This window comes from Corvus kubaryi, unplaced genomic scaffold (assembly GCF_017639235.1).
Source record: "Corvus kubaryi isolate FWS band 111438036 unplaced genomic scaffold, C.kubaryi_AGA036_p1.0 37334, whole genome shotgun sequence".
NCBI classification, from domain to species: Eukaryota; Metazoa; Chordata; class Aves; order Passeriformes; family Corvidae; genus Corvus; species Corvus kubaryi.
The window spans coordinates 21,075,418-21,097,624 of record NW_024581108.1 but is presented as its reverse complement, the minus strand read 5'-3'; the positions used below and the strand labels follow the sequence as shown (position 1 = coordinate 21,097,624).

At 43.1% G+C, this 22,207-nt stretch overlaps 1 protein-coding gene across 3 annotated transcripts in view; it reads left to right on the top strand.

The window, feature by feature from the left end:
* The window catches only part of GLIS1 (GLIS family zinc finger 1), a 181,899-nt gene that overhangs the window by 139,313 nt on the left and 20,379 nt on the right, over window positions 1-22,207 (top strand). For 2 of the 3 annotated variants that reach the window (XM_042030734.1, XM_042030732.1), the window contains exons 5-8: window positions 7,830-7,991; window positions 11,568-11,678; window positions 14,838-14,970; window positions 20,172-20,322. In XM_042030734.1, coding sequence (XP_041886668.1) covers window positions 7,830-7,991; window positions 11,568-11,678; window positions 14,838-14,970; window positions 20,172-20,322 — 557 coding nt within the window. The remainder of the gene's footprint in view (window positions 1-7,829; window positions 7,992-11,567; window positions 11,679-14,837; window positions 14,971-20,171; window positions 20,323-22,207) is intronic. The other variant, XM_042030733.1, reaches the window with a different exon arrangement.

The window sequence follows — 22,207 nt, the reverse complement described above, 5'->3', positions numbered from 1 at the left end:
GCACTGGACTTTTTTCAATTATGTTTTTGATTTTTTCCTCCTTGTTACTATAAAACTCCAGATGTTTTGAGACTTCATGGTTCTCTGGATTATTTTTTCCTTTATTTTAATCTTCTTTTGTAACATGCCACACATGTGGTATTTTGGCCTTTTAAGATGCTACGCTGTGCTAATCAGCCATAAGTTTTGGGGTAGGATGTTTTTTTCTTTCCATAATTACTATTTTTCCCCTTCTTTCTGCTGTTGTCTCTTTAATTATTTTCTTTTTTCTATTTGTTTTATTTTTTGTTGCCCCAACTGGTTAGTCTACATCAATCATAATATATTCTCCCTTTGCTCTGAGGCTACATTCTTTATGTTAAACAAATTAATTCTTCACTCCAAACTTTCAAGCTCTCATACCTGTGAGTAGATTATGAGCACCTTTTTCACCATGCTTGTTGGTACAGAACAGTTTGCACTGTAACTGGCCCCCCAGACTAAGAGCACAGACTGTTCTTTAAAGATGGAGATGGGTGCAAATAGATGATACTTTAGATGCAAACTGGAATGGAAATGTTGCCTTGGAAATTAAGACAATGAATTACTGATCCAGAGAAATGAGTTTTTGAAGTACATGTAGGAAATGATACTTTTTATTTAAAAAAATCTAAAAGTACTGGAGGGAAACATTTTAATTTATTTGTGGTTCTTTGCTGGCATGGATGGAAGAGGGATTTTAATTGACTTTGTTCAATCTTAATTTTGTCCCCAAAACAAGCAGATCTGGCTTCAGATATTAGAACAGCAAATCTTGGATTGTGTGCTGTCCTTTAATTTCAAATAGCTTGTAAACTATTCAAAAAATCCCAAATAAAGAATAGTTTCCCAATTACATCTGAGGAAATAAAGGGGCTGACATGGGGTGTCTCCTTTGCTGATTACATGGCCCTATGAATTTTGCATTTTGTTCTTTAAAATGTTGCCTCATGTAATGTTATTTTTGCCTGCAAGCCATAATATTGCATTCAGTCCAACTGTAATGAGGTTTCAGAAAATTGTTTGCTTTCCAAATGACATATTTAGCAAAACCTTATGGCAGAGTCTGTGGCTGTCAAGCTGCTGATAGTAAAATATTCCAAACTTTCCTGGTTCATTCTCATATGTTGTGGCAAACAAATGCAACTACCCCTGTTTTGACAAATGTTTATACTTCTGCTTGATTAAAGAAGGATTACTAAAAAGAGTTTTAATACTAGAAATTGGGTCTTGTGAAAAGGATAGGATACTCTGATAGTTCCCCAGATACTTTAGGTTTGCTGAAAAACGCATGGAAAACTCTCTTTGCACACTGAAGTGCATGACCTACTGGCACTAGAAGAAATAAATGTATGAATATTCCAGTGCTTGAAGCAGTGTTTGCCCTGTGCAGGGGATGTTGGCAGGCAGGTGGCTGCCTCTGCAGTCAGAGGTGTCTGTTTGTGTGTGGGAATCGCCTCGTGGGCAGAATCAGACCTGGTCACTCTTGGAACCTCGTGACTTAAATGAGTCCTGCGTGGGCCAGGTCTGCACTCCTCATGCATCCATCTCTCCTGGTACTGCCCGAGGGGGTTCAGGAATGCGGGCTTAGGGGCTTATAAAATTCATAAAATTGAAATAACAAGAGACAGCCCAAAGTCTTGTGTAATTCAGTGATGATCAAACACCTCCTCCAGGATTTTCAGTGTATTCATATTTCCCAGTTTCATGGAAATTAGGAAATACATGACCTGTCTAACAGCATAAAGAAAAATGAACTACTGGTGGACAGTGTCTGGATGTCAAATGGTTGGCCACAACTACCCTAAACCCCAACAATGTGAAGGATACATTGCATTTATACTGTGGCTTACTTGTCTAAGTTTTTCTTCTTCCTGTTCTGAACCTTTTAAGCTTTTCATCTCTTACGCACCAGCAGCTGTACAACACTCTGGCTAAAGCCCTAAATGCTTTTTTAAAAGACAAACAATAAAAAGTACAAGCATTTTTGCCCAAGACTCAAATGAAATAGCATGTAGTGTCACTTTGTAAACATAAATTGTTCAGGCTTCAGAAATAAAACCAAACCCAGAAACTGGCAGGTCCTTTTATGTTACCACTACCTGCCATTTTATTGCAATCACAAAGGGGAAAAAACCTAACAATTTAAAATTCTAACAGTTAAAGCTTCTAACAGTTTTAATCTGTAAGTTTGAATCGGGCTAAATAAATCGGGATCCTTTAGGATGTTAAAATCTCATTCCATGATTTTTTATGTACCCAAATAATTCTGTTGAGTTTAATAAAACTCCTTGCATGAGCCACGTTACTCACCTGCAACTATTTGCAGGATCAAAGCTTTACATTGTAGCTACAACAGCGAATTAAACATTAATCTAATCAGGAGTTAGCTGGGAAAAACAAAGCACCAAAACAGATACTTTGATTGTCCTGTGGGTGGAACAACTGATGTGTTTGAGTTCCTGAGGTTTGTAAGGTTCGGAGCCCCATGTGCTTCCAGCCAGGGCCCCGACATTGGCCTCAGTGTGCTGTAAAACATTGATGCTATTTAAAGAGTGGTGTGGCTGTTTCCTCCCCTCCAGAAGGGATACGCAGCCTCACAGGATCCTTTTTCTCGTAACATGTTTTTCAGTAAAATTTTCCCAATTTTGTAATCAGTTGGGAAGAAAGAACATTTCACAATGTTCGTAAGGCTTGTGGATGTTTTGACCAGACATCAGATTTCCTATTGATAGCATTAAATGCTTTGGAATGAAATGTTTTGGGTTTTCCATCTGTAGGCTGTCTGAGATGTCAGCAGCCAGTATGACCTGCTCTTTCCCTTTTAGGTCTATAAATAAAAGGCAGCTTGTTTAACTGATCTTGCAGCAGAGAGCAGAGGTGTATATTAATGAGCTTGCTCTAATGGCACACTGGACCTATTTAGCTCTACGACTGTGAAGGCTTCTCTTTTTCAGTCATAACTCATTTCCTAAGAAAATGTCAGTTATTGCTTTGCCCTATGGTCTGAGCTGGTTAGTTTATAGTTTATTTCTCCTGATCTGTACCACTGACAGATATTCTAGACATGACCGTGCTTAAATACGCTTGTGAAAATGGTAAACATTTGATAATATAAACCCTCTTGGGAACATGCTATTATTTCTGCATGGCAACATTCTCAGGTGCATTCAAAGTATAATCTGGAAGCAAAGAAAAAACATATTAAGCAATTACAGTTATTAGATTAAACTGTTTTGTTGGGAAAATTGTGATGTGTTTAGATCACTGTGAGATAATTCCGTGTTTTTATAAATATGGCTTTTGAATGCATGGTATTGCAACAGCGACACTGCAGTGAGATTTTGGTATGAAATAAAGATAACACATGTATTTCCATATGGTGATGAACTAGTTTAGTCCCATAAATTTCTACAAGGTATTTTTTCCTGGTAGAAGTTGTGTTCTAAAAGCAGCAGTAGTTATAAAACCCAATAACTGCATTGTGTTCTTGCTGTAATCATGTGGCATTGTTTAGTGTCTGTGCTTGGGTGTGTGCAGCATTAACAATCTCACAGCAAAGAAAAAATTAGTAATTGCAATTTAATTATTATTTTTATTGATGAAACTTGTTTAAGAGCTCTGTTGACATTTACAGACTTTGAGGATCATGCAGCATTTGTTACTGTTATCCCAGGCATCAAACGTCCACAAAATGTTTAGGATTGTAGGATTAAGCAGTGAGAGATTGGGGCCAGGTGTCTGGGAGATCCTGTAAGTGGCCTTCTCAGTTGATAAAATAGCTCTTACCATCCTGGAACCCTTTTGAAACTGAACATCAGTTCTTCGTAGTTGAAGCTGAGACAGTTGTGGGATGGCTGGATCTTCCTGGAGGTTATTTAAAAAGGAGAATGAGCACCCCATTTCTCCAAGAGTAGCTTTATTTAGTGCATATATAAATGTAAATACACTCCCAAGTAGCAAGAGTAAGTGGAAGGGTTGAAAGAGTTGGTGAGTAGCAGTTAAACCCAAGAAGAACCTTACAAAGCTGTCTTAACAACAGCAACCCAGGTGAAGTTACCATAGCCTTCCTCTTCAGGGAAGCTGTTTCCATATGTGGACTTCCATAGGGATAAACTGTGAGGGACACAGTCAGCAGATCCAGCAAGAAATAAGAGAGTTGAAAAAGGTGTCCTTCAAAGTGCAACTCTTTTCTGCAGCTCTGAGTGGATTCTCAGCCCCACCCTGCTCAGCTCTTTGTACCAGCTGCTTTCCTCCCTCCCTTTCAGACCTTTCATCTTCACCTTCCCCTCTTCTCATCACTTGCTGACAAAGTTTTTGCCCCCACTCCTTTCCCATTGATTTTCTTCCTGTTTGACCAACCCAGCCTTTGCCAACTTGAAAATGAGTACTGCAGTCACATCATTCTCTTTGCTGTTGTATTGTTCCCCCTCACATCTTTATCCTGAGTTTATCATTGCATTGGGACTGTCCCACTGTCTGTTATGCAGTTTAATCAGCTGGTTAATACAAATAATGTGAATTAGGAAATAATAACATAAATAAGAAAAGCTCTGAATGTCCAAGCATATGTGGTGATGGAGGAACCTTACTGCTGAAGGCATTGGACATATTTACCAAGAAAAGGCAGCTGACCACAGTAGAAGGGTCCGTAAATAAGCCCGTATTTGTTTTGAGTATTGCTGCTTACACTGTAGCTCTGAGCACTTCTGGTAGGGCCTGCTCCCTCTCTTCCTCAAGTGTCGATCCAGAAAACTCTTAAACATATGTGCTTTCATGTGTTTTAAATTAAGCTTGTGTTTAGATGTTTTAGGACATTTGCTGTTGGAATTTTTGCTACTGACATCAATGAGAGTGGAGCTGGACCTTTAATGAGTTTGGATTATTCTGCATACCTTCCTACTTTGCATTAGGCTCTAGATATGGAACTGAAGACTGGTAATCCATTAGAAAAACATTCTGAGGGTCAAGATCCTTCTCTCTAAATTGGAGAGAGATGGAATTGAAGGCTGGAGTGTTCAGGGAATGAGGAATTATGGTCACATCCAGAGGGTAGTGGTGAATGACTCAATATTCAGATTGGATGTCGGTGACAGGTGGTGTCCCTTGGGGGTCCATGCTGGGACCAAGTGCAGTCTCGGCAAATTTGCAGGTGACACCAAGCTGCGTGGTGCAGCTGACACTCCTGAGGGATGGGATGCCATCCAGAGGGACCTGGACAAGCTCCAGAAGTGGCCCGTGGGAATCTTGTGGGTTTCAGCAAGGCTAAGTCCAGGGTCCTGCAGCTGGTTCAGGGCAACCTCTGGTATCAACACAGGCTGGGGGATGAAGGAGCACAAAAATGCTCCAAGGGAGGGAACACCTCTTCTGAGAAGAAAGGCTGAGAGAGTTGGGCTTGTTCAGCCTGGAGAAGGTACCAGGGAGACTTAGAGCAGCCTTTCAGTGCTTGAAGGGGACCTGCAAGAGAGATTAAAGGGATAATAATAGTTCAAAGGGATGCCACACTATGGGCACACTAATCAAAGGAGGCTGGAAAGGAGGAAGATTAGGAACAAAAAGGAAAAAAGTGATCTTTAGGACCTGAGAACATTCACTCAGCTTGATGGAATGTCCTTATGAGAACTATGAATTTGCTGAACTCTGCTCTATTTTTCATAGACTTCAGCATTTTTGCACATTTCAAATTGCTCCATTCTGAATCTTTGTCAGATTTTTAGTGATGGTCATGAAGAAAGTTTGTTTCTTTTGAAGCCTTGGTGGCTTTGGTCACTTCCAAACCTCCCCACCTCCTTGCAACCAGCTCAAATGTTCAGAAGTGGGTTGTGGCCAAACAAAGCTTCTGAACTCATAAACTGCATGTCTCCAGGTGATTTTGTGGATCTGTCACAATAGCTGTGATGGGTAAAGATGGAAATATATGAGATACTTGTCTGTACAAATAGACCCAATATGGCATTTAGATGGGTTAATACCTGCCCAGGGCAGTAAAATATTTATGGCGGTAAAGGCCACACTGATCCTTTGATGTGTGAGTGGCTGGGACAGAGAAGTGCCAGAAGCCCCTCTGCCTGCAGTGTGCAGAGCTGATCACTGGTTCACTGTGTTGGTCACTGTGTTGAGGTATTTACAAAACACACTGGGCTGAGCAGAATGTGGTGGGCCTTTCTCCATCAGTGATTTAATTTGCCTTTGGCAGGCCCTGGGAGATAGGCATCTCCAGGGTACAGCATCTTCAGGGCTCCTGCATCTGCTCTCCCTTCCCATCCCTCCTCCTGCACAGCTGGATGCAACAGCCAGCTCAGCAGTTTGCATGCACTGATATGTGTAAGAGGTGTGAGTGACAAACAGGATTGGCAAGGTGATTTCTGTGACGCCATCTCAGGAGCCACAGGTTCCTGGAAAGCTGCTGAACAAAATCCTGACTCTGCAAAAGGAAGTGACAAAGCATTTGCTGATTTTGTGAGAGTCAGGATTTCACTGTTTATGACCATGAATCATGCAAAAATCTGTGGCTTCCAGAAACAGTGGTTGGAACAGGTTGCTCAGAGAAGCTGTGGCTGCCCCATCCTTGGAATTGTTCAAGTCCAGGTTGGACGGAGCTTGGAGCAACCTGGGATAGTGGAAGGTGTCCCTGCCTACGGCAGGGCTTGGAACTAGGTGACCCTTAAGGTCCCTTACAATACAAACCATTCTATGAAGATACACCTGCATTATTTCAGAATTGCTGTTAGAGTTGATTTGAAGGTGAATTGGGTTGTCTTTCTCAAATACATTCCTTGAGATCACAAATCCTTGAGGAACCAGGTTTTTGTCTGTGTAGAGGCATAAGAAGATCTGCAGTGCCATGAAACAGCAATATATGCAGAGTGGGCAAAGAATATGCATTCCATCACTGGAGTATTTGCATGCAAGTATTTGAACATGTGTAAGCGAGTGCATTTTATGGGTGTGCAGGTGCACGAACGTGTGTGCACACGTGAGTATTTGTGCTCACCTGGGAGAGTTCCCAAAGCACATCCTACAGACAGTGCCTCCACTGCCTGTTGTCTGTAACACTGACACCTACAGTGAGCAATGCAAAACACCCTTCCCTGGCCTAGTAGCTGGCAATTTTACTTATTTATTTATTCAGATTTAATTTGAAACAGTGACTTCTGTTATGAAAGCTATGCAGCGTTTTATTGCTGAGCTCCCTAATGAAACGGGTGCTTAAGAAGTCAGAATTTCTCAGGTTACTGGTTGTATAAATACTGAGAACAGCTCTGAATGATACAGCTAGTAAAGAAAAGGGTGCAGAATAACAGCAGAGTTCCTTTGGATTGATCTTCAAATGGATCAGGTCTTCCTGTAATAGTCTGTGCTCATCTGCCCCAGTGTATAATATTTCAGACACCTGAAACCAGGTTCTAACCTGCCACAAATAGCTTCTCTTGCTCTCTGTCTGTAGCAGCTAATTGTTATTGCCCACAGTGGTTCCTGTGCCAGTTAACATCTCAGAGGACTCCTCAGAACACTTGTTCTTTCTTTAAATTTTCTGTCCTGACACCATGTCTTCAAGTGTTCAGTACTTCAGACAGAATGTGTGAGATATTTATAACCCTTGTATTATTACTGAGCAGCACACCATGTCTTCGGTGACAGATTAAATGAACAGCACAATATGTTGTGTTTCATCAATAAATTTCAACAGATGTTTGAATGTTGGTTGATTTATTGCATGTCCAACTTGGTTCTTACACTGTTCTCATTGTGGCTGCACATGGTTTATTTAATAGAACCTTACAATGATTTTTTTTTATGATGTTTTTCAGTTTGAAGGGTGCAACAAGGCATTTTCTAGGCTTGAGAACCTCAAGATTCATCTCCGGAGTCATACTGGGGAGAAGCCATACCTGTGTCAGCATCCTGGCTGCCAGAAAGCTTTCAGCAACTCCAGCGACCGGGCAAAGCATCAGCGGACACACCTGGATACCGTAAGCATGATTTCATACTGGGAGCTGCACTGAGTTTTCCAGCAGTCCTGGTACACAATCAGTTCTGTAACTGCAGGGGGACTTGGCCTTTTCATGAGAAGAGTCTTGGAAAACTCAGCTATGAGCAAGTGTATTGGTTTTGAACTGTATGTGCTTTGAGAAATGAAAAAGTCTTGATCATAGAGAGGCAATTAGTTTGGTGTTAGTCATGCTGAGAAGTAAGTTATGAAGGAGTAAGTTACTCAGCAAACTCTCCCATTGTTCCTGTTCCAGTAAGAGGAGGCAGCAGTACAATAAGGTGTAGCTGAGTGAAAGCTGAGTCACTGCTGCTGCACCAAATCTGTGTCATTGTCTCACTTCCCGTCCCCTTCAGTGAGAGTTCTGAGTGAATGCAAAAGCTGTTCAGACCTCTCAGGGCAAGGTAAATGCACCTCAGTTTTGGACAGTAATTTTGTAAAAGTGAAAATAAATCTGTCTCATAACTCTGGAATTGGTTAAGTACCCTCCATCAGAATTAACTGTGAGAAACACATTCTGTTATTCTCTAGTTGGTAGACTGGGCTTGACTCTGCAGCTCTTCTCACTTGTCTCACAGAGAAGATGGGAGCCTGTCAAGCATCTTGGGCTGTACTGAGATGAAATCACCAGGTCATGGGGAAAGAAGGCAATGAGGCAGCTCTGCAGACGAGTCATGTCCTCAGCATAAAACCTGTAAAGAGTAACAGGCAGAGTTGTTCCTTTGTCTTTTTCAAAGAAGTGAATACATGGTTTAGTTTGGCCAAGTGTTTATGGGGCAGAACTTTTGAGTTTAATTGATATTTACTTTTTAAGCAGTTACACATTTCAGACAGTGCAGCATTAAGGAATGTCTAATGTACATTATGCCTTGCAAAAACAAACAAGTGAGAGAAGCGAGTCAGTCACATTTTCCAAACCAAAGCACACTTACAATAACAATGTTTTATTTATTTGAAAGTCAACCTGAGATATTTGAATTTGTAATTTGCATCTCTTTTGAAAGTGGATATACTAAATTGCGTGCAGTTTTTAAATTTAATTGCATGAACCTAGTAGATATATTTTTTATTATCCAAACTCACAAATAGAATGCCATCTATTAGTTTTAAGAGAGAACTTAAAATGGTTACTAGAATGAGCACAAATTCTTTTTGTGTGTTGTCTGTGCAATATTGAAAACAAATGTCTTAACTTTCTATTTTCTTCTCTTCTCCCTTTATCTCTGTCTTTATTATCTGAAATGCTCATAAATCAGGAAAAAGGTACAGTAATAATTTTCTACTAACTTTCTTAAATATCTAAAAACATCCTCCATGCTGTTCCATTGCAGGTTCTCTACAACTGTTCCTGTAGTCGTGCACACTGAGTTCCAGTTACCTGGTTTAATTGAAGCCCTGTGGTTTAAGCTCAGTAAATTGTGTGCTTATGTGAATGTGAAAAATAGCAGAGCTACAGGATGGTGCTGCTGCATTAAACAACTGCCTAGAATGTCAGAGCAAATAGCCATGAACCTTTGTAAGGGTAGTCAGATTTTCATCTAGTTTCCCTATCACTGAGTTGAATCATTTTATCACTAATTTGAATGACATCAGTGATTTGAAAAATACTCTGCTAGTTTTTCTGCCAAGGGATTTGTTAAAGTTTTCCATAGCTTTTCCTCAGGTGTCAGTTCTCTGTGCTCCAGACACTCTCAATAAATCTCCTCTGCCCTGTAACTTTCTGGGTAGGTGCTGTGTTAGCCTGTAAGGTCATGAATTGGTGAATGATTCTATTATTCCTTCAGAAATTTCCTGCTGGCTGGACAGAGTAGCAATACTTATTCTCTGGAGGTACTTACAAAGAAAGGGGGTTTATATAGGCTGCTTATTCCTTATTGAGTGCGTTTGGAATTGGTTTTAAAGCTTCTCAACGTAGGTCACTCCATCATTTATCTTCTCCAAAGGAGAATCTGTAAATCATTTCACTTACTGGTGTACGCTGGTTTGATCGAATCCCTACTAAATCATCTGGAAGTAGATCCTTCTCCTAGGCAGAAGCAGAACAAAGGGAACCTGTCTGTCCTTGTGGTAAAAAGGGCATGTCAGCACTCCTCCAGGAGCAGAGCAACTGGTTTAGAGGACCTCACAGTCACTTCTCCCAAAACCGGTGGGATTTTTTTCCCTTCTGTGCATCCTCCTTCTGAAACCAAGGGGATTAAAGAATGTGACACTGAGGTCATGGCAAACCAGTTTTCTACCTTTGAGAAGACACCAAAAGGATTTGCTAGTCCTGGTGAGAAGGCTGAGGTAATGTTGATAGATGAGGCAAGAACATAGAGGGCAAAAGAATGTTCCATTCAACTTTAAAGCTTTGTGGGCTGTGCCATGCAGCACTATTTTGCTGGCGCTTAAGTCAGTGGTTACTTTAAAGTGCCTTTGCTCATTTTGGCAATTTCACCTTCATTTGGAGTTTGTTCTGTAACCCAGAGATAGTGTTCCATTTGTTGGGAGTAGGCATTGCCAAGAGAAGAATTCGGTGAGGATTTCAGTTTCTGGGTGTCCAGAATCAGCATTTAAATTAGAGCATCTCATTTATTTATTTGCCTGTGAGAAGAGGACACTGGAATTCTTTCCCAGACTCAGATGGTTTTCCCAGGAGGTGCCCCAGAATCCGCTTTGCTGCATTTCACAGCGTCACAGAATTGTTAAGGTTGGAAAAGATCCTTAAGATCTTTGAGTCGAACCATTACCCCACCACTAATCTGTGTCCCCAGGTGCCACATCCACACAGTTGTCAAACACTCCCAGGGATGGTGATGCCATCACCTCCCTGGGCAGCCTGTTCCAATGGCTGACCATCCCTTCTGTGAAGAAATTGTTCGTAAAATCCAATCTAAACCTCCCCTGGTGCAACTTGAGACCATTTCCTCTTGTCCTGACCCTTGTTTCATGGAGGCAGAGCCCAACCCCCACCGGGCTGCACCCTCCTGTCAGGGAGTTGTAGAGAGCAAGAAGGTCCCCCCTGAGCCTCCTTTTCTGCAAGCTGAGCCCGCCCAGCTCCCTCAGCCACTCCTTGTTGTCCAGACTCTTCCCAAGTCCATTGCCCTTCTCTGGACATGCTCCAGCACCTCAATGTTTTTCTTGTCATGAGGGGCCCAAAACTACACCCAGGATTTGAGGTGGGGCTTCACCAGTGCCCAGCAATTGTTGTAAAAACTATGTAAATCAGAACTCAAAAAACCCCCAGATGTCTGTCTTTATAATTATACTGGGTGATCTCTTGATAATTTTGTTTGCTGTAAAGACTAGGGAGAAAAGAAAGGCTCTCAAAACCCATTCAGTCCCACCTCACTAGCATTTACCTCAGCCCCGTAGTCCACACCCAGTGTGCCAGTGCAGAATCAGTTCTGTTTGCATCGTGCCTGGTTTGTGAGCTTAGAGGAGACAGAGCAGACGTGGACCCAGCAAACAGAGCAAGCAGCTCAGGTTCAGCACTGCGTGTCAGCGTCCTGCAGCGCTCCCTGTGCTGGCTGTGGCAGGCAGAGGGGTGTGACATGTCTCCCTTTGCTCCCGTTCCCAGAAGCCCTACGCCTGCCAGATTCCCGGCTGCTCCAAGCGCTACACGGACCCCAGCTCCCTGCGCAAGCACGTCAAGGCTCACTCGGCCAAAGAGCAGCAGGTGCGTAAGAAGGTAAGAGCAGGCAAAGAGTGACACATCCCCAGAGCTCCTCAATACAGCCATTTTTAGTTTACCTTTAATTCATATATTTTCAGATCAGAGTTTTTCTGCAGTATCACAGAAGAAAACTTTAGTGGAGCTGATTTTCCTGTTGGTTTTTAATCACTGTTGTTAACCAGACCACCTTATATATTTGTACTTTCAAAGGCTGCCACCCTCTAATTCAGTTTGCCCCATGCCTTCTGTCCAAGCGTTTCTTTTCCTGTTCATCTTTAATACACAAGCCCAAGCTGTGCTGTTATTCACATAAAATGTCTGTGCATTGAGTCTCTGCAATCAGCACTAGCTGATTGTGTCTACTAAAATACATGTTAGCAGATCATCTAAAATGCAAATGAAACAGCCAGGATACAATGGAAGTGTAGGAAAAGAGCTTTTGTAATAGAAGAGATGTCCTTGTGTCAGCCATGCCCCCTTCCCTCTTGCTGCCCTCTTGTACAGTTTTCACCAGTTTGAACTTAGAGTCCTCTTTCCCAGGCCAGCCGTGTGTCCCCTAATTCTCTGTGGAACCCTTCTCTCCACCAGATGTGTGCAGTCTGAGTAGCAGTTCCCAGCACATCAGTGACCAGAGCTCTCTTCCCTGTTTCAGATACTCATGGAACACTCACTGTGTGGTGAGCTTTGTCCCTGAGAGTAACACATGCCCAGCACCATCCAGGTGTCCATGGAATCAAGTCTTTGCACATATCAGCTCTAGTCAAAAGTTTTATCTAGCCTGGCCACTGCCTAGTTTTCCGTCCCAAATTTGTATTACCAGGCCTTGTGGTTTCCCTGCAGCTCTCAGCTTTAGAAGGTTCCACAGGATGTGCTGTGCATGTGTGTCCCACACCACAGGTCACAAAATTCCCAACACTTCCCTAGAGTAACCTTCAGCTCATAGTGCAAGTAAGAGTCAGAGTGCCATGGCAGTAATTGATTCATTCTACATAATTAATTCTGTGTAATGAGAGTAAGAGTCAGAAGGCCATAGTAGTAATTGGCCACAGAAAGAGGGTGACTGTGGCACCAGAGTCTTTTGCAATTGCAAGATCTTTGCAACAGGAAGGTTTTGTTACATGAAATTCTCAGCAGATTGTGGAAAGCAACTGCGCTCCCTATTCCAAAGAAAAGAACTTCCCCATTTTTCCTTCCTCTGGTTTCTGGCGTACTTCAGGGAAACAAGGAGGGAATTACTTCCTAATACCAAACCTGGGTATCATTTGTTCATCTCTGTGTACTGAGCTGAATGCATTTAACATGTCACCATCCTTTACATCTGGGGGACAGTCCCCACTGTTACACCCTGTCACCTGCTGAGGCCTCGTTCCAGTTCTCCAGAGCAAGGTGGGAAAAAACCCCCAAATCCCAACTTTGCATTGGAGGGCAACAAGTACTTCCTGCATCAGTAGCAGGAGGCCTGAAGAACAGAATCAATCCAGGACAAATTTGGTAACACCAACTGCAAACTCAGGCTGCTTGGATGCACCAAGACATCAATATCCAGGGTTTCGTATCACTTAATCTCCTGCCTTGAGGAGTTTTCCTTTGTGCATGTAAATAGTCTCCTATAGACTTATCAAATCTATCTTAAAATAATGTTAGTAACTTGCCTCCCACACCTTATTTGGTAGACCAGTCTAAATCTGCACTCCTCCAGTGGTTTGAAATCATCTTCAGATTTCCTGTCTCATTTATCCATGATAACTTTATGAATATTTGATCCTGTGACTTTTTTTTCTCAAACTGAAAAGGCACCTGAAAAAGCAGCAGATTTAAAGTGTGTTTTGGTCAGGCTCTCTTAAAAAGGATCAAAGCAAACGTAGTTGATAAAGAAACAAGAACCCCTCCAAAATATTTCACTTCTATATATTAAAAAACCCCGACACCTTTCACAGCTAAGTAAATCTCAGTGTTACTGAACAGCCTACTTTGGATTTCAGGTTTAGGAAAAAGAGGGAAAAGACTATTTATACTCACTTGCTCCATTTTGGTTCTAACTCAGCAAAGGCAGTTGTCCGTTGGTATCAGCTTCCCAAGAGTTCTGAGTGGAAATGACTTAGCCAAGAAAGAAAAATTAACAAACTGTTCTGCCAACAACTCTTGGTTGAGATATGTTACCAAAATGTGCCATCTCTGATACAAAACAAAATGCCTGAGCTTAGACTTGTACCAAAGGAATCCTGAGCACTCAGTTCATAGCTTAGAGGATTAGTGCAGGGGTGATACTTGGTTGTTCTGAAAGGCTTTACAGGAACAAAACAGGAGAAAGTTAGCTGTTAATTTAGTAGTAGTTTAATTGGCTGCAGATGCACTTTGTGATCCAAATGTCAGATGTTTATCTCGAACCCACAAATGGCTGTAGAGCCAAATTCTGAAAAGGTTTGCCTGGGCCTTTTATTTAGAATACCCAAGCCCAGGGGAGATGGGTATGTGAGGCTGTACCCATAAGGACAATAACTATTTATTAATGGCTGTAGAATATGATGGCTGTTTGTGTAATGTGAGCACTCTGTTATGACAAAAGCTTGGCAGCATCAGCATGTTTGAAAGAGAATTAGAAATGCTTTTCTTTCTTAATTCTCCTCTCCTGCTGTTTTTAATATGATCGACATTGTGGTTTTCAAGAGTTTGCTTCGGACCCTTTTGCCAGAGCTTTAATTTACATGGAGCACAGCTGACACGTGGGTGATACCTCTTACACATCACTGACAGTGCCTTGCTCTGCCAGTTCTAATCTGATAAGCACAAACGCTTTTCTTTGCCTATCAAATGTCTTTCCAAGTGACCCCAGTCACAGGGTGATGCAAACCTTTTGCCACAGAATCCAAGAAACTACAGAAAGCCTCAAAATGTGCAGTTCAATTACTCAGGATGATTTGAAGAAACACAGGGCACATTATTTTCTGAAGCAAACTGGTTGTTGATGTAAGATTAGCACACTTGTGCACTTCAGAAAACCAAAGTTATCTCTAATTACAAGTTACAAGTACTGCATACATCCTTAATTACACTGAGTTCCTGAGAATGGCATGTCTTCCTTCTGTATATAATCCTTAAGGAGATATATGAAGTTAATTATAAATAGTTTGGTTTGACTATGTAACACAATGTTTCTTAATCCTCCTCTTGTAGCTAAAGTCCTGTACTGATACTGAACAAGATGTACTAAATGAGTGCTTAGCTATACAACAGCTCCACACACCTTCACAGCACATCCTGGATGGGAAGTATGGCAGATCTGTAGGTCCTCATGATTTAATTACAGGTAAGAATACTTCTAATAAGTGTGGTGCTAAATATGTCATATAACAGAGGATTTAAACCAGAAAATATTTGTCACTGTGGAAGGTGAAAAGACCTCCAAACCAACAAATCAGATGAAATAATTCTTGAGTTGTTTGCTAAGGCCTGGCTTTTTTTTTTTTTTTTTAACAGAATTAGTCAGAGAAATAACTACTGTTAATTTCAAGTGAAAGGGGCAGCAACCCTGCTGAAAATCTGTCTCCATCCATTTGTTCTCCTTTCAAAGTGTGCCTTGGCCTGGGCAGAGTGCAGGTGCAGGAGCTGTGCTAAGTCCAGGCAGGTGCTCTGGCACAGACTTGCAACAGGAGGGTTTTATTCAGGAGCTGCAGGAAAGCTGATGAGGCTCAGTGTTATGATGCACTTTGAATCATAACAAATAATGTGGTGATTCATGAATGGGAAGAAAACTTGAATTTGAAATGTCAAACCTTGTAATTATCTTTTCTAGTATTTAGTCTTTCTTTCTGTATTTTCTTGTGATTTGAAGAAGAGCAGGCCCTTCTTAGGGACCTTAGACTCTTCTATACATCTTAAAGGAAGAGAAAAAGATGCTTCCATTCCCTTCCGTGGGAAATAAGATCTAGATTCACAGTTTTTGTACCCTAGCAGAGTATCCTGAATCAGGGATTTGCAATTGGAGGTTCTGTGTTAAGCAGCAGAGAGAGGCACTCCCAAAGGCTGGCAGTGTAATTGTAGTCTGCCTTCTGCAAGAATCTCCTACTTTTTTGTGATTACTCCAAATCTTCAAAACAAAAAATGCATTCTGCTTGACATCTCCTATCCTCTTTTCTGGTTCAAGTTGCATTAAAATGTTGGAATGTAACTGGTGAACAGAATGGAGGAGAATGGGAAATACCCCATCATTGTGGTGTGGTTCCCCTGGGAGTCTGCACTCAGGGTTTACATGTGGCTCCTCAAAAAGTGGGAGAAAGCTGGAGGGATTTGGGGGTTAATTTCCAGTCTCTCCCTGTACCACCTGCACTGAGTAAGGTCTGAGGGCAGCACATGGCTTCTGCTTCCCCTTGACAGCCCCATGTAGCTGGAGCATGACTTGGCCTCCGCCTCCCAGGCAGGGCAGGAAAGAGCAGTGACATTTTCCTCAAAACAGGCTGCACTTCAGAACCCCAGAAACTGCCTCAGATTTCAAGTGACAACAATAAAACAGGAAAAGAGTTATTAGCTCATAGATAAACAGACCATCCCTAACCTCTCAGTGTCATTTCGGTGAACCTCTTGTGAAATGAAGGATTTTATCTGTCCGTAACTTTGGCTTTGTCTGATATGATTTCTGTGTTGATTATATCAATCCATCACCAGGATGTTGTCGAAAAACTGTAAATTTTCCCTGACACGTCCATCAGGTTGCTCCATATGAGACCCCATCAATGCACAGTATGAGCAAATGCCAGGGAAAAATAAATCAATATTTGAAAGATTGTTTTGCAGTGAAACAGAAGCTGCTTCATATTATGCGGAGTACAATCCACAGGCAAAACTGTTCCTTTGTCATTATTTAGGGCATATAAGCCCTAAATATGCTGATCCTTATGGAATTAAAGCTTAAGGACATTCCTGCTGCCACCTATAGTCTGCAGTGATTGCACATTTGCTCTTTCAGATAAGCTGAGGTAATATTTTTTGAGAAATTGGCTATAATACTGCATATAGATTATACATGGATAAATACAGTGTATGATGGCCTCATATTCCACTTGAAATATGAAAACATTCATGGTTTGGGCTTTTGAGTTTGGTTTTTGTGTTGTTTTTTTCAAAGAAACCACATTATTAATGTGCAGAGCTCTGGGCTTTAGGGATCACTTGGATTCCTGGAGAATTTCAATTTTGTCTTTCTCCAAGTTGAAGCACATTTTAAATATGTCAGGGATGAAAGCCCATCACAGAAAAAAAGAAATATTAAAGAAGGCTCCATCCCTTGTGTCTGACTTCAAAGCAGGTAAGACAGTGAGCAGAGGAATGTTTCTGCTGTCAGAGGAACCCATTGTTTGCTGAGATCTTCTTTGTTTTTCCCTCCTCATAACTAAGATGCTTCATGGCTACATGCATTTAACTCTGCCTGTGGACAAGAGCTTGTATCACTCTGGTCCCACTCAGGCATTTTCTCTGGATTTTATTATTGTTGCCTGGTCTCAGCATAAAGCTGAGGGGGAAAAAGGCTGCTAGTCACAGATGCTCAGAGCACCGTTTTGGCCACAGATGTTAAGGTTAAAGGCCAGGCCATTTAAAATACTGATTGATGACTTAGATTTACAATCTGAGATGGTCAATGTGTGAAGAGGCCCAGGGCACACAGGCCTGGCGTGGGCTGCACTTGCAGGAGTCATTCACAGCAGCTCCAAAGGCCTCTGTGTGACTTCAGGTACAGAGTATTAGTGCTCAGTGCTGGGAAAAAAGGAAGAAAAACTGTGAAAGGAAAGGAATTTTGGAAGTACTGAAAATTACACTGAGACCGGATTAGCAACTGCTCTTCCCCCTTGGCTTGTTCCTCCGTGGGGAGGGAGCTGGGGTGAGGCAGCACAGGGCATGATGTGAGTGACATGGGGGAATGTGGGAGAATGTGGGGACAAGGGACACCTTTTGTCAAACTGGGCCTGAGTGGTGTTGCATAGAGGTGTAGGGAGAGGAGAACTCACTGATGACAAACCCTACAAGCCTCAGTGCACACATGGTCCAGGCAGGGGCTTGTGATCAGGAAGTCGAAAGATAGATCTAGGAGATGTCCCCAGCTAGAAATTCTTCAAGCCCAGCAGTGGGCACTGGGTGTCCACCCCAGCAGAGCATGAACAGCAGTTCCACAGATGGGTAAACTCCTCTGCAGAGTGGTTGGGGTGGCAGAAACTGGGGTTGACAGGGATTCTGTTTTCATTTGGTTTTCTGAAGGGGTGGGTTTGAGTGCATGGGATCATGCAGGACTCAGTTGCTGCACACACAGAGTTGTGGGGTGTTCTTTTAACATATTCTTGCTCCTCTAGAGGGTTATGCTGATTGCAGGTACTCAGCTACTCTGTCTTTCTCATCACCTCAAGGAACAGGCAGGAGAGAGACATCCTAAACATTTCTGAACTGTTCAGGGGTGGGATTGAAAGGTAAAACATTGAGTGTGTTTGCTGGCCACCACACTGCTAAGATGACTTTTCTTCTGAGGGCTTTTGAGCTTTTTGCACAAGTTATTGCTGGGCCAGCAGTGTGGGAGCCTTAGAGCATGAACAGCTTGGTTTAGGTTCTGCAGTTTCCTCCAGGCTGTGCTGTCGCTATAGCTGAACTGGTGATGTAGGAAATGGAGCTGAAGTGTGAAACGACACTGAGCAGTCAAGGTCAAATCTGGCTCATCTCTCATGCCTGATAATGAATGTATGAACAGTGAGGATCTGAGGGAAGTGGAAACTGCTGTGTTATGAAATGGACTGAAGCCACCAGTGGAAAAGCATTTCCACAATGTAGCATCCTTGCTACTGACTTACTGTTACCAGAAGAGACTTTAAATAAATCCTCGCATCACCTGTGAACATCTGACTTCTTAAAGCCCCTTCTGTCTGGTGTGCAGTGCAGAAAGCAAGTTGGTTTCACTGGCTGGTTGACAAATGTTCTGTCTAGTGGGAGACAGAGATGATGTGGTTCAGTTTTGTTGCTTTAGATCTGTCAGCAGCTGAGGACTCATTGTTCATGAGGGGTTTTTGACTCATCTGAAGCCCTTGACAAAGGTGGCTGGAATCTTGCCTTGGTGGTTCTGCTCTTCAGTCACACACAGAAACAGATGCTGACATTCAGATGTTGCTTCGCTACCCCGAGGGTGTCACACATTCCCCACAGCTCTGGGTTTTCATGTTGCCCTCTGCTTGTTCCACGTCACTGGGAGGGTTTGGGAGGTGTGCAGTCCAGGGCCTTGCCAGCGACACGGGACAGGGCCGAGCACAGCTGGTACATGGCTCTGTCCTGGATGTGCAGCTCTGCACACACTGAGTGGGAAAGGACAGATGAATGGTACAGGAGGAGAAGATGGCAAAGAAAGGCCCCAGAGGGAGCGTGGGGTCTCTGTACTCTAGAGCTGGACACTGTGGGAGCTGGCAGACCTCACTTGGTGCTCACAGCTTTCAGATCACAGTGAGAGCGGCTGTTCTGGTCCTCATCCGTATGCACATTCCCTGGGAGGGGGTGGGACAGAACTGTGGCAGATGTTGAAGGCACAACTTGAAGAGGAGAAAGGCAGAAAAAGTGAGAAAAGAAGGACTAGACTTTTCCCAAAACAGCATGACAAGGAGCCTGCCCTTTTCCCCTGCCACAGGGTGGCATTTGCACACTCCATGCTTGCACTCCTGTGATGTCTGTCACCACAGAGACCTGCTGTCAGTGCAGCAGCCTTCACACCAAAAGTCAGTGTGAGGGCCCTGAGCCCAGGTAATGCCTGTCTTGGTGCATGGTCACTCTTCATAAGGGAGAAAAAAAACTTATTTCCAATATCTTCATCCGAGACTCCTGGACGAAGCTTCCTCAACAAAGGGTGTGCTTGAGGGCCTGGTAGGTACTTGGCTATTGATGCCTGACTGCCATGGTAGAGTCCCCAAAACTGGCACACCCACGCCCCTTCAGTAATTCTGTACTAGTGAACTTGTTTTCATGATCTCATTAAAAATTTTTCCTTCCTCCTCTTTGCATTCAGTTTATTGGGGTTTCATTTGTATCAATATGTGATATTTATGAATGGTCTGGGATGTCCAGCAGCATAGTAATGGAAAGTCAAATTACAGAGTTTGAAATGAACAGCAGAATCCCAGGGTACCATGATCTGTTTTCTGTGTGAGCTCCATCCCCCGAGTACTGCGGGTTCTCTCTCACAGGGATGGGAAAGGCAGGGTGGGAGTCCTGCCAAGCCCTCCTGGCTGTCAGGAGGGTTCTACAGCTCTGTAGAGTCCAGGAACACCTGGACCACCTGGGAGGGTCAGAGAGGAGACACTCACACGTCAAAGTACCACAGCACAGCTCTGAGTGCTGCTCAGGCACAGGGGCGTTCAGTGACACACAGGGGCTCTGCTGTGGGGTTGTGTCTCAGGGTTGGGCAGGGGATAGGGAGGGAGCTGGAGACTCTGCAGGACTTAGTGATGCTTCCTTGCTTATTTTGTTTTGCCAACTGCTGTGTGTTCCCAGGCATGTACAGTGGATCCAGCTCCAACCACAATGGCCCCTCCCAAGCTGTGCTGCCGCCTCCTCATGACATCCCTTCAAGGCACCTTCCCCTCGACTCGGCCCTGTCCAGCCCACATCACCACCAGTCGCCGCTGGAGAGTGCCAGGGAAGGGTATGTGTGTGCTGTGAAACACACTGGGCCTGTGCCTGGCATGATAATGAACGATGAATTCTTTCTTTTACTTTGCATGGGTGCTGTTCAAAAGAAAACACTGGCCCAAATGAAGCAATTTTGTTTGTTTTAGAATCACAGAATAATTTAGTTTTCAAGGGACCTCAGAAGGTCATGTCATCCATGCCCTGTGCAAAGCAGGGTAAACTTGGACATAATTATCAGGTTGTTCAGGGCCTTGTCCTTGTCTTTGACAAAACACAATGGGATTTTTTCTTCATAGCATGCAGTTACATTTAGATTTTGTGTTTTAGTTCTTGCTGGGTGACTTCTCATAGGTTTGGATAAGCACAGAGAACTTTCTTTAGCTAACATGAGAAACCTCTCAAAGGGTAAAACCTGAACTATGACTCACTCAGGAATCAGGCAGTGTTTGCCTTAGTAATACTCACTCAGTGTCAGAGTCACAGGCTTTCTCACTTCCTTGCTCTCTGATAAGGTTTTCTGCAATGCACCTCTCAGCAGCAGGCTTTACCCAGCCAGATCCTAATCAGGGAAGAGTGTTTAATCCCACTGATTGTATGGATTGCACTGCTACGGATACAAATGCATGGCTACAGAGTGTGATATTTCTAAAGCACCGTTTGCTCAAGGCTCTCATAACATCTTCTCAACAGTAAAGAATCTCTGCAAGCCACAAAACTCTGCTCTGACCTTTTTACTCAGATTCTTTTGGTGCCTGGCCTCATGCAAATTCATCTTCATACTTAAAGTTTTACTTCCCAGCACTTTGGATGGGGAAAGGACTCTGATTTGGCTTTACTGATGGGAATTTAAGATACAGAGAGATTAAGGTATTTTCTTTCCCTAGAAACATGTTGGTGTCCTTTAGCAAATACAGCAATTGAATGTAGAGTTTTCCCATCCTAGTCCAGTGACTGACCTTTCCTTTCTTTTATATGGGCAAGGAAAGCCCAGAAGGATTTTAAGCAAAGGGCAGAAGACAGAGTGTGTGTGGCATGGAAGGGACACAGTAAGGAAAATTACACCTGGGGTGGTTGGAGAACAATCTGATTGAGGAAATTCAATTAGGAGCAAACTACTCCTTCTTATTTTCATAATTGGGCATGAATTCTGCAGCAGGCTGAGCTTCTGTACCCTCTGCTCCTTCAGCCTTCTGACCTCAGCCAGTAGTAGGTACCAGTTTCCTCTCCCAGTATGATGCACAGACTTACCCCGTCTTTGTCCTGTAAAATGCCTGTGCCCAGCCCTTCTCCTCTACCCTGCCACATTCCCAACCTTGTATTTCCTGTTGGCAGATGCATTCCCGTGGCAGTGTCGTGCCCAACAGGAGGCATTGGAAATTACTCCAGAAAAACAGGAAATTTTCTCTAGCAGAGAAGGCAGTGAGAGCAAATAGGAGAAATAGAGACAGACATTCCAAAGTGAAGGTCGTCCATGAGCTGTTCTTTCCCTGCCGAAAGAGACTGCCTGAGCCTGGGGGAGTGGGATCCCTCCCTCTGACTGCTCCCAGTGTGTTGCTCAGCTGTTTCCTCTTGGAGTTGGTTCCTAGGGGAATTAAGGCAAAAAATCCCAACCAAGAATGAAATAAAGTAAGGATATACTATGGGAATGATTTAGCAGGCTGTCAGGGAGGGGGATTTGTTTCTAAGGCACTTTGTGTTCTGGTGCTGCTAATAAGAAATGAAAGCAAAGGCCTGACCAGGGTGAGTGCAACAGACAAGTTTCCAGTTTGAGGGGTCGGAAGCTCCCAGATGAATTCTCATTCCTGCCTCTGGTGTCTCCATTCCAGAGCACAGCACTTCCCTTCCAGCAGGAAAACCATGATCAGTGGGCTGAGCCTGAGTTCCTGCTGCAGACACAC